General features: G+C 42.5%; 4 protein-coding genes across 16 annotated transcripts; 1 reads left to right on the top strand and 3 right to left on the bottom strand.

Annotated features, from left to right (window-relative positions):
- Positions 1-910: 910 nt before the first annotated feature.
- On the bottom strand, positions 911-2,401 carry LOC112273079 (uncharacterized). The gene is made up of 4 exons (XM_024501441.3): positions 1,993-2,401; positions 1,596-1,754; positions 1,343-1,430; positions 911-1,189 (listed from the first exon to the last, which is right to left on the bottom strand). Exons 1-4 carry the CDS (start codon positions 2,308-2,310, stop codon positions 1,002-1,004), a joined length of 753 nt encoding a protein of 250 aa, XP_024357209.1. The 5' UTR covers positions 2,311-2,401; the 3' UTR covers positions 911-1,001.
- Positions 2,402-5,943: 3,542 nt separating this feature from the next.
- On the bottom strand, positions 5,944-7,656 carry LOC141044578 (uncharacterized). The gene is made up of 3 exons (XM_090245094.1): positions 7,518-7,656; positions 6,215-7,173; positions 5,944-6,126 (listed from the first exon to the last, which is right to left on the bottom strand). The coding sequence occupies exons 1-3, from the start codon at positions 7,654-7,656 to the stop codon at positions 5,944-5,946; spliced, it is 1,281 nt and encodes a 426-aa protein (XP_090101220.1).
- LOC141044598 (uncharacterized) lies at positions 6,902-9,231 on the top strand. Its single transcript, XM_073529470.2, has 2 exons — positions 6,902-8,555; positions 8,904-9,231. The coding sequence occupies exons 1-2, from the start codon at positions 8,419-8,421 to the stop codon at positions 9,184-9,186; spliced, it is 420 nt and encodes a 139-aa protein (XP_073385571.1). The 5' UTR covers positions 6,902-8,418; the 3' UTR covers positions 9,187-9,231.
- A 708-nt stretch (positions 9,232-9,939) lies between these two features.
- On the bottom strand, positions 9,940-15,931 carry LOC112273477 (uncharacterized). 13 transcript variants are annotated; one of them, XR_016498799.1, is made up of 15 exons: positions 15,787-15,931; positions 15,306-15,538; positions 14,478-14,641; positions 14,248-14,306; positions 12,954-14,035; positions 12,710-12,779; positions 12,500-12,573; positions 12,283-12,368; positions 11,897-11,980; positions 11,708-11,792; positions 11,474-11,553; positions 11,175-11,276; positions 10,865-10,923; positions 10,424-10,687; positions 9,940-10,207 (listed from the first exon to the last, which is right to left on the bottom strand). XR_016498799.1 is itself a non-coding variant. In XM_024502327.3 (14 exons), the coding sequence occupies exons 3-14, from the start codon at positions 14,622-14,624 to the stop codon at positions 10,618-10,620; spliced, it is 1,998 nt and encodes a 665-aa protein (XP_024358095.1). In that variant the 5' UTR covers positions 14,625-14,641; positions 15,306-15,538; positions 15,787-15,931; the 3' UTR covers positions 10,255-10,617. The 13 variants fall into 13 exon arrangements, 9 of the variants coding, with proteins under 9 accessions (XP_024358095.1, XP_090101168.1, XP_024358096.1 ...); XR_016498798.1 differs by having other exon boundaries at positions 10,424-10,632; XR_016498800.1 differs by having other exon boundaries at positions 10,424-10,632; positions 12,954-14,030.
- Between the last annotated feature and the right edge of the window lie 1,133 nt (positions 15,932-17,064).

Here is a 17,064-nt window from a genome sequence, read left to right as displayed (position 1 = left end):
TTGTTTTAAAAACATACACCTTTCCCACAACTGAAGATGCATGATTTGATGTGGTGCATGTCAAGCCGATCGATAAGCAAATTATAACAGACTAAAACATGTATGATCCTTACTACAACAAGCCCTCGAACACTTTTCAATGATTGCAAATGAAACTTCCTCTTTGTTTTGATCACACGTCAAAAGGCTGGGATCATCACCACAAAATCACACCCACAGCAATTAAAGCATCATAGCACCAACACGTAGAAGATATGCTTCGCAACACAAGAAATCACAAAGCACACTCCCCGAAACCTTAATTTGGAGGAAGACCACACGTTCATTCCCATGTCAAGGGAAGGAAATCGTAAAAGAGTGATAGTGAAACTGTAACTGTGAGATGAGATGTATGGCAGACCGGATAGAGTTTCGAATGTAGAGAGATGTGTAGCTGGGCTAGGTCAGGAGGTGTCCGAGCACCAGTTTCTAGGAATGGGATCATAATAGCCGCTAATTTGATACAGTTGATAGCTTTGACAGCTGCAAAGTATTATATCAGCAGTCGTGTCCCCAGACCACACCAAGTTTGCTTTTCCAAGTCGACACTTTCAAGAAGTTGATCTGCTGTTAACGGTAAAGTTCATTGGTTCAAAGGAAATTCTCGGGAAGCTCCGCAAGCAAATTTCTGTCTCCAATAAGTCGACTTTGGATGTTATCGTGATGTGTAGGATACAAGTTGAGGTGTCTCGAGGCTACGAGAACGTTGCAGCGACGGTCAGAGTCGAGACAAGGCAAGCGAATGAGATAACGGCTACCATCATCTTGGGCGGCTATATAATTGCAACTATGTAATTGCAACTAAATTATATTGCAACTAAATGATATGTATATATATATATATGTGTGTGTGTGTGTGTGTGTGTGTGACTTTCTTAAAAAAGGTTTTTTGTATTAAGTTACATTTGAACAGAGTAAATGGGATTTGTTATAAGCTCACGATCTAAAGTGATAGACCACCATTACGTGGTTGGTTCTGAAGAAATCGCCTTCACACCTGTTGTGATGCTTTCCCAGCCTCCAAGCCGCTCCACAGGATCGTAATTCGTGTATAGCATAAACTCGTTACCTAGCTTGTTGCGATGTTCGGGCCTGAACACGCAAGGTCGACCTTTAAGCAGGTCCCATACTCGGTCCTCCTGCACAGCCCCTGCAACCACAGAAGAGAGAATCATCAATTAAGCACTGATCAACTGATCAACAAAAGGTTTTCCTCCCAAGTGATAAGTAAGGAAAGTGGCTGCAACTGAGATATCGTCCTGACCAAGAGGTAATGAGATTGGAAATACGCCTGTAGGAGTACCTGTCAGCACCATGAATGTAGGTGACGACTCGGAATCGGCAGCGATGTATCTCATTGTTTCCACAGTTTTCTCTAAACATTCTTTACTCTGCGGAAGTCCACAAGATCAGTAAGGACACAATGTAATAGAAGAGGACGGATTATGAATCCACAAATGTCAACAGAAAGTAGACATACAGAGAGCAGTCTGAATGGTATATCGAGATAGAATGTACAAAAGGAGCAGCTTAACCAGATACGGCTGGAGACAAACCAGATACGGAGGATCGGCCACCAAGATTTGAAAGGCTTTTCGGTGTTCAGGAGGAACATCAAGCGGAGCGTTATAATCATAGAATGTAAATTTGCTTCCGTATTTCTCAAACCGCTGGTCGTACTCATATAGTTGTGCAGACACATCAGGATAACTTTTCTGCAAACCCTCAACGATTGAAGATCATTGTTCTCACTGAAACTCCAATAATTTTCTACTTTGAATCACCCACAAACCAATGCACAAATTTCCAGCAAGGCTAAATAAATGAGTGCAAACAAGATGGTTGCATGGAATCTAGCTCACATGGAAATCAACAGCGTACGAAACGAAACCTGAAGCTTAAACCCTAAACCCTATTCTCATTACAGAAAATGCTTATCAGGCAAGGTCGCACCCGCAATTCGACGAACAAAGTGGGACAAGCGATGCAAGCGACGCGGCATTGAGGCCGAGAAGACGCCAGACGGTTCACTTCCGCTGCCACAGTGGCAGAGGTAGTATCATCGTACCAAAACTGGCTCATGCGCCAATCCTCGGACAGCAGAGTCAAGTCGTCGTGGTTGTTGTTGTTGTTGTCGTCGCCGTCGCCATTGTTGGGGTGCACCCCATCAGCGGCATCCTGGGCTTCCTGGCCACCCTGCTCCCGCATGAACTCTTGCAGCGCTAGCAAAGCGTGGGCACTGAGCTGCGGCACATCGTCGTCGTCCTCCATGGCGTTGGAAGGGCCCCCAGGACTGATCTAAAGAAGGCTTGGACTCACCAAAACAACAGCATCTGCAACATCAGGAATGCGACTCTCAACATCAAATTACTTTCAGGGAGAGAGGAGGGAGGGATCCAGACACACACACACACCCCTGCACCCCCCCCAAACCCTAATTTGGGGATTCTCTGAGATGCGTCCCCCTGGAATGAATGAATGAATGAGCACACCTCCACAACGAAAGTCATGTGAGAGCGGAATCCTCTGTTCCACCTCAATCAATCATGTCAATTATTTCAAGTGTTTAAAATTAAGGCTTCTCATCTTGTCTTATGAGATTACAAACTATTTCAAATGTTATTTGGTATAAATTTTACTTTTTCTAGTTAAATTAATAATTTTAATTGCATCAATTTTTTTTGTTGAAAGAAAATATATTCTATATGTAAATGTTTGAGAAATTTCTTCAAAGTATTATAAAACTTTTAATCTAGTCACTAACATCTTTTTCAACTTTAAACACTAATTTTTGGAAATGGTGTTCTACTTATTTGTAACCAAATAAAACATATAAAAATAGTAATTAAAAAATTGATGTAGATTTTTTTATTAATTTTTTTGGTCTAAAATACAAAATTGGAATATATTAGATTCCAAAAACTAATGAGTAAAAAGAAAAATTCACTTTCGTGTGCAAAAAAAGAGAACAACAAATCAAGCAACAACAAGAGAAACTAGTAATGGAGTAGGAAGGTAGTTGGTTGCATTCACTATAATGAATGACAAAAAAAGTGCTTCTTTATTTAATTCCCTAACAAAGGCAAATACAATTGCAAATAAACTAAGACATATATTTATGTTAGTACTAACTTAAATTAAGAAGCAAGACTATTAGACAATTAAGCTAATATAATCACAAATGTGTAGATATCATTTTTTTGTTACATTTTAGAATAAAAGATATTTTATATGTTAGTAAGCTAAAATTATACAAGATTATTATTGAATGTTATATTAGAACAAATAATAATTATGCAATCATTTAGATTGTGATAGAGGCTATATTACAATTTATTAAATATTTTGTATATTAAAAGTTTATATGCAAAAATGGTTTGTATTGCCCAAGTTTTAGAAAGATTTTATACTTAGGGTACTAGATGAGAAGTCATAACCTTTTAATTCTCTAATTAGTTATAATTGAGAAGCCTCACTAAATTGGCTTTTATACTTAGAAAAATTAACTGCAGTGGAATGCATTTAGTTTTCTATATGTCACAAATAGTGTTGTCTACTAGAATTTCTTATGAGAAATTTAAGATTCATATAATTAATTTGAATGGAAATTTGATCTGTTGTATTTAGATTCATAGAAATAGACTATTTGATTTATTTTATGTTTCCTTTCTATTTTATTATATATCCAAAGGCTAAGGTGATGATAAAAAGAATTTTTTTCACCAAATAAAAAACCTTGATAATGCTTTTAAATTTTAGTCTTTGAAAGTGGACTTCTCAATATAAAATCTCCCTTCAATGTTGGATTGTGTCAATTACCCCATTAAGCACCTCACAACAAAGAAATCCTTCATAACATCTCCCCATTATGACAATTCTCATACTTAAAATAAAACTACACAATTTTTAATACATTTTAATTTTGATTATATATATATATATATATATATCCTTCTCAATTAATCGAAAGATTTAAAAATCAAAATCTTTCACCTTCTCCCATAAGTATAAAGACCTCTTGAAGCAATCTGTAAATCGCTGTCACCTTCTGTCCATCATTTCACACAATCCTGAAGCATCGATAACATGTCCCACTCTCAACTGGTCATAGGGGAATATGTACCCAACTAGGACTTAGTACTGAATGAACAAAAAATCTAAATAGCTCATTGTACCGGAACATTTTAGCAAACTCTCAACCCTATCTAATTAAAACCCCAAACTTTCAACCCTGCACCCTTCCTACTAATATTTTAGGAGTTCCCAACTATTGGTAAACGTTAGTGAGCTGCTTACAAAACTTGAAGCAACTTCCCCACATTCATGTCTACAGACACACATGGAAAACGAACGGAAGAAGTAAAAATCTGAGTGCGAGCTGGGTACCTGGTCCTGCAAAACCGCTTTAACCACCTTCTTAACATATCACACCTCTTCAAACTCTTGTCACATAAATATATTTTGCGCAGCCAAACTGCCCATTGGCGTTGCTCCATAGTGTCACTAGTCTGCCGCACTAAGTTTGAAATGCATTCTACTAAGGGGTAGGGACCATTCTTTTGGTGCAGTGGTTCTGAGGTGGCACATGTGGAGCTTCACCACGGCACTCAGTGGTCTCATTTAGGGAACGCTACGGAGCTTGGATGAGAGATTCATGACGTTTTAGCCCTACCTGCACTGTGCCCAATCGAACTTAGATTTGACGCCTGCAACGTTGAACACAGTGACGGAAAACGAAGGAAATGATAAACTTGCAGCAACGAGAGTGTCTTTCAAGTTCCGTCGTATAGCAGCGCGACTCCGAATGCGCAATATGTCGAGCTTTGGTTCCAGCGAGTCTTGATCGTTTTCGACGTCCAAGTAGAAAAGGGCTACAAAGAGCAAGTTGACTGCCTTCTCGACAAGGGCACGCCCATCATTACTGAGGTACTTCTTGGATGCGCCTATCAAGAATGGTACATTCCCTGACGCGTCAAGTTCACATGTTTTACCCCTGGGCACCTAGATGGCCAAATTGCGGCGGAGGCAACATCCGCTCGAATCGGGCTGGAGCCACTTTAATTCCTTAATGGCGACATGGCATTTTAATTCGGCATCGGTGTCGACGTTCACTATAATACTCAAAAACCCCACCAGGCTGTCTAATTGCTGCTCCTTCTTTTCGGAACGCAATTCTCCACAACCCAGAGATATGAAGGCCCTTGCCTTGTGCCTAGGCCACAAAATTCGAGTTTCTTCGATGGCGACTGCGGCTGGGCCGTTCAATTGCGTACCACAATCGACCCAAAAACGATTACCAGCGAGATAAGCTGGGAAATAGGTGCCGGAGACTGACGTTGTTGCAGCAGGCTCTTTTGCGCTAGAGAGATGGTTATTAGGCACACGCCCGTGGATCAGTTTGCGAGTTGGCTGGTCTTTCTTCCAGAGTGCTTCTTTAACCAGGTCATCGCTCTCATCCTCTAGCATCGGGCGGTTGTAGGAGGTGAACCATAAAGCAGCGAGGTTGTTTTCGGGGTCACATGATGGGACCATGACATGCGTCCCATCGACACAGCTATGCAGCAGCAACTCTTCTTCAAAATTTTCCTTCAAAGTTTCAGCAAATTATCGTTTATATATTTGGTACTGTAAATCCCGAGAAACTGGAAGGTCTGCAGAATTTTTTTCAGTTACATGCACCAAATCTCAACATCTTGGGTGAGAAAACCTCCACACTCAAGTCCTTGAACAGCTTTTTATCATCTCCGGTAGGCGCTTTGGTTGCTCATTGAATGCGTGTATGGTAGGTGCGAGTGCAATGATGTCCCCGGTGCTTGTGCCGACGATTATATCGAACAAATCCTCGACATGCACCCTGGAAAAGAAGGACAATATTTCTTGGAACGAGAGCAGCTCGACGATGCCTCAGACGCCTCCGCCTTCCAGTGAGAGGATGCGGTAGCCAGCCAACGGGGGCAGATCCTTCCGATAACACTTGGCGGAACAAAGACAAACGGGGCAGGTCAAGTCGACGATCATCTTAGGCGACCGTATCTCGGTCTCTTCGCTTGCACACATGACACAGATAATGTGACCATATGAAAGCACCTCCGACGGCACCTCGACCATGCAAATTAAACAGACTCGGTAGGACCTGAAAGAATCTTTAAAAAATACTCATTACAAAAAGACTGACGCAAAAAGAAAGCCATCCCCCGATCAAATTCACATCCAGTATTTCTGCATTATGAAGGGCGCCATCCGCCAGACTGACGAGCCTACATGCGTCTGATTCACGTTGCTCATTGAGATCCGTAATGAAGTCCCCAAACCACCGAACAGCACTCTCACCTTCAGTTTGCGAAGAAACATCTGTACCATGTGTATGCATGTATCGCACTGTGCCGCAACAGTGCTTTGTACTACCAATTACTGTCTCCGCGGCACACGGCAGCTCTCCATCGATCAATGTTTGAGCTTCGACGAGGGCTGGTCGAAGATCCGGGCGTAATTGGGCATTCGCACCGACCAGCAGGTGCCTGCCCTGTCGGCTGATCCAGAGGACCACTAACCACCTAATGCACCGTCCGAGGACGTCAAGCGATATCCTGTGTCTCTTCAATACTAAATGGGGATGCGTCGCCTTCTCGATTGCCCGACGAAATTCGACAATGAATCCAGCAAGTCCGTTGGATGTAGGCCAACTGGCCTTGTAGATGTCAAACTTTCCATGTGGATTCTCGCAGAAGGTGTCAGCCGCACGTTGTATGTAAAACTGAAGCTGGGAGTTGGTGAAGGGCTGATTCGCATTCTCTCGAGATGTCCGAATATACCTGAAAGACCGATTGATCTCCTCACGCACCATCTTCACTCGCCGAAAGACTGTGGCGATATTGACGGCCTCCTGCCAAATAAGAATTACTAGCGGATCCAAGAAGTACTGCTGAAGTTTGTTGCGACTATCGTCATTGTTTCCCTGGATCCATTTTTTGTATGTCTTTCGAAAATCATCAAACTCCGGCTGTGTAGCCTCCTCACCAGTATTGTTAATTATGAGAATCATTTGACGGCGATGCTGATTTGCCGCTCCAACAGCCGCCGAACAAGCCCATACCAACAATGGTTTCACGATAGATTCTCGCTCCAGCCAGTCAGCTAAAAAAAGACGAAATATAGGACGTCTTAAAAGATTTAGAGCATGCGCGGTTACGATACCTGAACGTGCTCCAAGCGTTTTCTCTAGTAGTCTTCGTAGCTTGTTTAGTTTCAGTGGAAAATGTTGTGGAGATTCTTCCGCGTGCTCTGCATGGAGCGCGGCTCCTTAGAGCCACCCCATCCTTCTCTGTCGACAAAGTGCAGAGGGTATGTTGAGGCGAAGGCGGATTGTGCCCGAGAGTCGGTCGGTACTTGACCGTTGGCGTACATGTGAATATCGGCCAACGTTCATTGCAGATCGTCCGGTGCGCCAGCCAGAGGCATGTGATCTGCATGTCTCTCACCATTGAAAGAAACAGGGATTCGCAGCAAGGTGCTCTTGCCTACTCCGATTGGTCCGATGAACGTCACCAATGATGGTCTCGCACTCGAATCTGCGACCAGGTTTGAGAGTCGTGGCAGCAGGTGGATGCGGTAACTCATCGGACTCATGCGAATTTGTTATTGCTATCTTTGGTCACTTGCTCATCTGTTGGAAAGGAACCGTCGATGCCGCTCTTCAGTTATGAGGTACTCGTAAATCTTCATCCGCTCATGTAACTTAGTTGTTTAGGAATTGTGTACAAGAACCGTAACACACGTTGCGCATAGGGGTGCCTCGCAGTTCAGGCAAAAAACCACCGCCGGACCCGGTTCTCCTGCGCAATTTTTGCACCTCGCTCGGAATGGCGAGGACGAGTACGAGACTGCGGCGAAGTTTGACGTTGCTGGGTGGCCAGATCTATCGACGTCAGCCGCTTCACCAGTCGTCGACATGTTAGAGTGACAATCTGAGATCGCAACGGGAACAAGCAAGAGTAGTGCCGTTTTGAAGGGGAGAGCAAAAGCTGAATAAAAACTGCATTTGTCTCGTCTATCGAGAAAGTAGCAGAGGAGCGACGAATGGACAAGTGGAGACTTTAAAGGCAAGCAGAATTAGGTCCGCGGGAAGTGTGCTGATCAAATTTAGGATACATAGTAGGTAGGCACCGACAATAGCTCACGTAGTTGAGCGTTGACTGCATAAATGCACTCCACTCCACCCTTAAGATATCGCTGAAACTCTTGGGCGAGAGCGCATCTTATTGAAATCTGGTGTGGGTGCTATTTGCAACGAGCTGCACCCGGCAACTTCTAAAGTGGACATTGGATGGTGGACTCGCGGCCACGTTTCAACGCAGCAGTCACGCGATTCCACGGCAAAGCATGGATGTCTCCGTCGAAGTTATTATTCTACCTTGGGATAGACGGCCACCAATCAGTCTTCACCTCATCCTCGGCATAACTGGCTTCAAACACAGCGCCATCGGCGAGGGAGGAATTGGTGCTGAGCTAGTACCATGGTAATTTTCTTTTCTTCAACCATGAATGTTTGTTGTGCAATTTTAACAATTTTTTTAATATATTTTCTGCCGGCCGGCCCTCGATATAGTTATGGGAGGAGGATTAAGGTATATGTATGTATGTATATATATATATATATATAGCAAAACATGTATAAAGTATGATTAGTTAGAATTGACCTTGCGACCAGCTTAATGCGATTAGAAACCTCAGCCACTAAACCCTTCTTTCTAGCTGATGACTTTACCATGCAATATCACATTAAAATCTACGTCCACCTCAGTTCGTAAAGGTCCAAGACTCACGACCAAGGTCCGAAAATTACTTACTCACTTGAATGTGCCCAGGAGCCTCTCGGGAAGTTCACACACTCGCACACACACCCAACTCGAAAAGCAGAAATCAGCAAATCAGTACATCGACACTCATAACTTCGGGGCCTTCCATTACAAAGTGATCCCCCTTTTACCGCCAACCACCGAAACGGCACGGCCCCTGCAAGCGATCCACGCCTTCTTCACGCGATCTGACCACCTGCATTGTGAAAAGAGAGGGATGGAAAACTCTGTCAGGGCATCGTTTATGCTCGGGATATCCGTTTCGAGAGGGGCGTACTCAGAGACCAGTTAACGCCGTCGATTCTAATGTATTGCATCCATGCTGGCTGATGCTTACTCTACGTAGCGTTCATATGAACCGACAACCTCCTGGCTTCACACTACGAGGTTGGCTGCTTTCCGATCCCCTGTCTCCCTGGAAAATGCGTGCCATGCACTGTTTGCCCTGGTCACAAAATCATGTTACGACCTCTCAATCTATTCTGCTGTCACGTCAGCATTAGCTGTAAAATTGAGATCTAACGTGAGTAGTTTTAATATATTCTAATGTCAATGTTAGATGCTTTCATGTCACCGTTAGTCACAAATTTACCAGCATAATCAAATTTTGAATTCATCAACCCTTACTAGATTCATATTATATGTTTGAAACCCAATCGAATTCTTCCAGTATTAAACCAATACTTTATGTTGTTAAACTTGAACTCCTTCACAAACAGAAAAAGTTTCACCGGTTCTAGTTATATTTCGTTCCTTATCCCAAACATAGATCCAGGTTTTAGGATTGTGTCTCCGCATGAAATCACATCCTCGACAATCTTGAGAACTGCAATTTTGTCCAACGTTTGGTGTTGCAAGACACAGCAATGACGTGCGGGAGAACTTTGAGAATTCGGGCAGTTCTTTGTGAAAACCAGTAGGGTGGCCATCCAAATAGAAACGGAAGGTTGACGAGCAATTGATAGGCTTGGAGGAAGTCGGGAATGGTAGTGGGAAGACGAACCCAGACATTACTTTCACTAACCAATCTTTGACGCACATGGAGTAGGCGCAACAAGATGAAATTTATATTAAACATCTTTCTCGCCGAGAGATCTATCCTATACATAGCACTTCACAAATAGGGTCCACAATCCCACACCACTGCTCATTCCACTAATGTGTTCACACAAAACTGATTTTTCACAAGCGCCTTATTTTCAATCGTTCTAAACCCGGCATATGCTGTTACAGAATGTAAACTATGAATCACGTCATCTTACATTACATATCACCAGGCCTGGTTGCGAAATAATCGACGTGCAATCAAAACCCTGTTAACAAAATTTGTAAAATAAGTTCGGGATCGCAGTAAACAGCATTACATTCACAACAATACTTTATTGAGGTGCAAAGTAACTCACTAGAATCCCACCATTTAGTCAGGATGAACTTCAAAAATCCATTTGCAAACAGAACAAACACATTCTTGTATAGGATTGTGGCATTAACTCAAATGTCCACAATGCAAGCAGGTTTTCACGGCAGACCTTCTAGTTAATAGCACAATCCATTCCGAAAACTGCGACAGTGATGAAAACCCTCGATACAAGTGAAATTTCACAGGAGTCAAGCCTTGATTTCAGCTCAGGGTTGCTGAATGGATGAAGCATTCATATACAGATTGTGCATCTTGATGTGATTGATCACTGAATCAGGGATCAAATATTTCACCGATAAGCCCCTAGCCAAATTTCGCCTGCACCGGAGATGGTTGGCTGTTAGTCCTGGACCTGCTAAGAGTAGTAACAAAACTAGCGCAAAATTGTTGGTTAACTCGGAGCCATAAAAAAATCTTCATAGAATTTGCGTAAGGAATCAAGTATGAAGTCACACTAATGATGGGACAATGTAGCAGGTATTGACGCATAATGTCCTGCAATTCAGAGAATGAACACGGTGGAAAAATAATTGACATAAGTGTGGAGTACCTGACTGCTGTTGCACTTATAGTATTTTGAATGATCTCATCCACCACCAAAATCTGTCTCTAGAGATACACACAAAATATATAAATGTAAGGAATATATATAAAAGAGAGATGAGCACCTACTGAACTACTTCGGAGACTGCTACTTTGCTAAGAATACTTTAACATCATAAAATATGAATAATAGACCTACAGGTAGAGTCACAATAGCAAGGATAGAAATCCGAGTCAACGCCTAAGAATCACGACCAAACTTCAACTTAGAAGAACACAACCAAAATGTTAGGATGATGATAACCAAGAATACTTACTTGGTTATTATACAAGATGTCGTGTTCAAACACAAGGCGTCGTGCATCCTTCCCGTTTCGATTTATGCACACAATTCCATAATCTTGTAATAAAGCCCGCACCTGAAGAGAGACAAATTATTCTTGTATTTTGCCCACTTACAAAAATCATTATCGGAAGGGCTAAGGAACATCACAGCACTATGAGGCATGTTGAACAAGATATCGGTTAAAAAACATATAAATTTAGTTGTCCCACCAGGAGAGCATGATGTGGAAGGATTAACAAAACGCATTTAAACATGTAAATAGCGACAGACCTGGTCCGGTATCCACACGCCTGGAGTTGTGAGAGACTCAAGCAGATCAGTTCCGCAGAGGAGCATCACTCTTACTTTTTCTGCAAAACCCTCTCCATGTCATTCAAAAGCAGGATGCAATACATCACACACACGCCTAATACAGTCAAAAGGCATGGCAACTTGAAGATGATGAAGAATTCTGTACAAACACAACCGTTACTGCAAAATTAAATGAAAAAACTACAAACTTACCGTCAGAGGCCAAGTTACTTGAATTGACTGCTGCTTCAATCCTTGTCAGCACAGTAAGCGTTCTCTGGTACGAACTCTGTTTAGCCTACTCACGCAACCGCATCCAGCATTATTGACTTCAGACTCCCCCAGAGATAAAAAGGCAGGAAAGATATTCAAAACGAGCGGTGAGTAAAGTGCAGAACTTACCTCCCAGGAGTCTACCATTATAGTAGGCGAATCACAAACAGCCAACTGGCACATCCTAATACGGTGATCTGCGGAAGCAAGACCCTTGCCATTTTCAAATGTACATACGTCAGCACGAAGTGATCATTATCATTCGAAACGAAGCTTTCTAACTCAGATTGACAAATAAGTAAAATTTTCCGTGCAGTTTGGCATGCCGACAAACCAACTTACTTCAACATAATCCGGTTCTGAAATATAATGACATATACACTCACAGAAGAATACAACAAATCAACTTATAGGTTGACAGTCAAGAAGACAATACAGAAAGCATCAACCTTCATGATTGGAACCCTTGTTTAACAAGTAAGCTAAATAATTTTCTGAAAAGGAGTAACTGGCACCTTCTTGTGGAACTGATCATTGACAGGAGACATATAGCCTCCAAGTACATGATGACCTTCTGCTGTGAGAGCATCCCTACCCAACTCTGCATCGACATTCAGAGAAGATAAGTGTAAGTGTGTCTCTCCAATGACCACACAGCAAATATCTTTCAGCAACAGTATGCATCTGAAACTTGGTAAGCATGAAAAAATTTAAAAGGAGGGATGAGCTAACCAAACATGCGAAGATGCATATATGTCGGTGGATTAAAGCTCCCGGGGGCTAGTAGAACAACGCGCGACCTTTTGCTACATAAAAACAAACAATAGAGCCAACCGCATCAAGGTCTCGTTTTCAGATATATTACCTGCTGCGAAGCACTGACCACACATCCCACTGCCATACAATTGTAGTAACAATGCTACAAAAGACAACAGAACTCACTGATTTGCATCGCCTAAGAGGTTGGCATGAACAAGGAGCTTTTCCATAGGCAATGGCATCTCCACTACCCCTGCATACAGTTAAAAAATGACGATTACACGCCATTACTTCTTTAGAATCAAACGAAACTGTAGAATGAAAAACATCTTTACGCTTGCAAAATGCTTAAATCAGGAATTTAACAGGTTGAAAGTAGCATTTCAATATCTAAACTCTTTTTCTGTTAGGAGAGTTTTTTAGGCACCTGGGGCAGGGGGTGGGCGGGGTAGGCCAGGTACAGATACGTGCCCGGGGGTCCCTTGTGTCCCTTGAGCAGGAGATCGGCTACGAGCCCCCTGGCGATCACCCATGAACTCAGCCATGGCTTCAAAAAGCTGCACCCTAAATGTCGCTGGCAGCTCCTTAGCCTTAGTCTTTTCTTTCTTCAAGACCTCGTCTAATTCCCAGTAGTTTGGCCGCCCCACTTTTTTATTCCAATCAGCAATCTGCTTAAACGCAGTAGAGAGATTTGACCACTTGCGTTCAATTTCCTTGGGCTGTCTGTCCACTCCAGAGGCTAAAAGAAGGGTCCTTACTTCATTCCATTTATCATTAGCAGACTTAAATACCTGCTTCCCTTTCTTTCCCGCTGCTGCGAGTTTCATATTAACCTCCCGAAAGGCTTTTACAAGAGCATCCATTTCAGCATCCTGCCACATTTCTGCTCGTTTCTTCCTGGCAAAACCTTCCTTGTCCGATCTTTCTTTTCCATCTCCATCTCCTCCATCCTCATCATCACCAACTCCCGCTCCTTCGCCGCTACTCGCCCCAAGGTCTCCTTCAACTATATTACCCTCAATCCCAACAAGAGCGCCCATCCTAATGTCCCTGTACGGCATCACAAGTCCCCCAAAAGAAGGCACTGCGGGAGGAGGAGTTGCAATGACATTTCCACTGGGAGAAACATCCTTCGGAGATCCCGAAGGCCTGTCCACGCCTTGAGGCTCCTGCCACCAATCCGGACGTTTCTGCCTCTTGTTGGCTGTTTCGGACTCTGACAAACCCATGCTCTCGCCATCCTTGCTCACAGAGTCACGAGAAAACCCATCGTGAGGGAATGTACCCTTTTCCACAAACGACGGAAACGCGACCTGAGGTTCCCTTACAAAGCCTTCGCGGGTTGTGTACCCTGCACTGCCATAAGGTGATTGTCTTTTTCCCCCAGAGAAGTTGTCCCGCCCAAACTGGTTGCTAAAATTGTGCTCTGCTTGCTCCAAGTTGGTCGAGGTGGACAGGGCTCCTTCGAGTACCGCGGAAGAGGGAGGAGCCCCCTGTTCCATCTCTGCGCTAGTCAATTTCAACGAAAAGTAAAGAGAAAGTGGAGGCTCATGCACGACAACCAACTTCCTCGCACACATTGCCACTCAAAGAAATCGCTGCTTTAAGTTGCTCACTGTCTTGGCCATTTCAGACACGTCGATTTACGGGAGTGGACAATGATTTCTACAGTCCACTATCCCAACTCAAGCCAATGGATCTTGAGGGTTACTGTAGTATACCTGAAGTGATCGAAATGGCACACTGTGTGCAGCAGCGTCACTCTTTCTCTTCTTCCATCCTGAAAGAGTCGAGAACATCAATTCCCGTCAGTAGGAGCTTTGAAACTAGTATTATTTGCATCAATGAGAGGCCTACATACTTACAAAACTAACAAGTTTATTGCCTTCCCCGCTGCCAGATGTGCTTAAGATGCTGTTAAATTGAAACGCACCAAGGTTGACAAACTTACCAAGTTCGGTTTGCGGTACACGCGGGGGAGGTACCAGGGCGCTCCTGTCCGCACAGTAGGTGGCACCAAGCACAACAGAGAAGGAAAACCAATGTCGGAGACGTTGTAGGAACCGAATCCAAGACAGCCTGCCAGCACGCTTGACATTAAACTATGGCGAAACCCTACATCCGACGCCGAGCTGAAAATTAGTGCAAGACTTTAGCAATCAAAAACAAGCCAGCAGACAGAAAGGTCCATCCGTAAATTGTTACATCTACAGATGTGCCAATGTCACTGCAAGTGGTTGGAAAGAAAAATTCAGATTAGGACACTTCAAAACTGTTTGCAAATTCAAACATTATCTCACTCTTGCACACTTCTTCTTAATTATGATGAATTTGAGAAATCATTCAGAAGTATTCAGTTCGCTCTTAGAATGCAAAATTCGAACGACACTTTACTGAGTACCAGAAGCCAATCAGTTTAAGAGTCAACGCTGCACGGATGGCACTCTGACAAGCCTAACTTTCGAGTCACACGCAGTCCGAAACCCTAAACCAAGGTTTACCCCTCTTCCAATATTGTCGCAAACTTCACTCAAATCAATTACAGAACGGAATTAAAAAATACTTCAAAAAAAAACAACAATTCAAATCAGGAAACCAACAAAACTGCCCCCGCCCCAAAAGATATTTTAAAACAAATATATTCTTATTTAAATAAGTAAGTGCGCAAAAATACTAAAACTAGAGCTAAAAGGTTGCGGGTTAGAAAGGAACAACAACTGCGAAATTGTGTCGCGAGTAAGGAGCTTGGGAGGAAAGGCAAAGAAAGAACAAACCCCACCTGGTGGAAGGGTGCAAACGGTCAATCAAGAGCAGTTCCTGGCTCAATCAACTAACAAAACCCCTGCTTGATAGCGGCGAAATCGAACTCCTCCTCGTCAGCATCGTCCATGGAAATTCTCTTCGACAAATCAATCGTGACAGAGACAACAAAACCCTGGATAAACCTCAAGAGCTGCGGTCGGAACGGATGGAGAACCACGAGAGGATGGACAATACTATCCCGCTACCTCACTGCCCCACAACAGACCCAACAATCAGCCAATTGTTATCGCGGTGTTTGCACCATAAAAAATAGAAAATCCAAGGATACCGAATCACCCTGACCGCAATACGTCGAAGGAGTGGAATAAATCAACCATCGACAGAGTCACAAAGACGCTGCAGTGTGCGTCTGTGATGAGGAGCCAAAGGATGAACAAACCAGTAAAGAACTTCAACCAAAATCCGAGATAAACTGCAGGCATCCACTTGGAACTTACCACCGACAAAGAAGTAGCACAAGCACAAGCAGAAGAAGATGAAGAAGAAGGAAAAGAAGAAAACTCGAGGAATGGTGTGGCTTCAGAAATTCGAACTCAGGCAGACAGACTCACTCACTCACTCACTCGCTCACGCACTCTCACAGCCAAACCCTCTCTCTCTCTCCCCTCCCACATCGCTTGTGCTCGCCACGCTCGTAGGTCCACGGTAACGGTTGTAGGTTCTCTTTCCTACAACCGCTCCACTGCACAAATCCCAGCGTCATAATTGGTTCGTTGCGGTGAGACAGAATTTGGACCCTCGCTTTCTTTGATGAACTCCCTGGTTATCATTCATCCACGCATCTACTCATTCATCCATCTTCAAAAGTATTTGAAACTTTTTTTAAAAGTTCCTATTTGACTTTTCTTTTCTTTTTCTCCCTATCCAGACCTCTGAGTAGCTCATCACACTTTCATTGCACTACAAAGATTTTTTTTTTAAGATAAAAAAGAAAAGAAAAATGAAGAATAACATAGAGAATAATAATAATAATGTTTTTGAAATTTAGACAGCGTTTTTCTTCATGTGATCTATCTTTTTATTTTGTTAAAATTGTAGTTTCAAAGGCTGAATCCAATCTAACAGGGACAAGATTTGATCCGATTAAACTGGGAAAAGGTTAAGGTTTAGGGTTTTTAAGTCCAGGATAAATAAGACCTTAGAAAGTAGGAACAAACAACCGCCTTAGGAAAGGAAACCCCAATAGTAATAAGGGTCACCCGAAGCAGTACAAAACTCTCTCTTGCTATTTCATTTTTTATCAATTTAAATACAAAGTGTCATTCACACCCAAGGCTGTATTTTTTTTATTTTTTTTAAATATGTGTTTTTTTTTTTACTATTTAATTTGCGCATTCTGCCCAGTGACTTGCTCATGAAGTTTGCTTGAACCAATGAAGTTGAATAACATTACTATTGCAACATTAATAAGGGAATAAAGTTACAGTTTGTTACTGCATTCTAAAGGTTTATAATTTTGGGGATTAATTCCAAATTTTACACTTAATTACTAAAAAATTATTATTTTGTACGACTACATATCATTTTTTTGGAGTAAAATAAAATATTATTCTTCTTCCTCTTCAAGAGTTCCACTAAATAAAACCAGAGATTTAGATTTTTTTGTAAATGAAAATATAGTTCTAGTTTACCGTTGATTTGAAAATGCTTTATTTTATTTTATTTTATTTTGAAACATATGGAAAATGTTGCACTTATATTATTTAAACCTGTGA

The sequence above is a fragment of the Physcomitrium patens genome, chromosome 20 (assembly GCF_059467195.1).
Source record: "Physcomitrium patens ecotype Gransden chromosome 20, ASM5946719v1, whole genome shotgun sequence".
NCBI classification, from domain to species: Eukaryota; Viridiplantae; Streptophyta; class Bryopsida; order Funariales; family Funariaceae; genus Physcomitrium; species Physcomitrium patens.
Note: the sequence above shows the minus strand (reverse complement) of the source record. Positions and strands in the feature narration are given on the sequence as shown.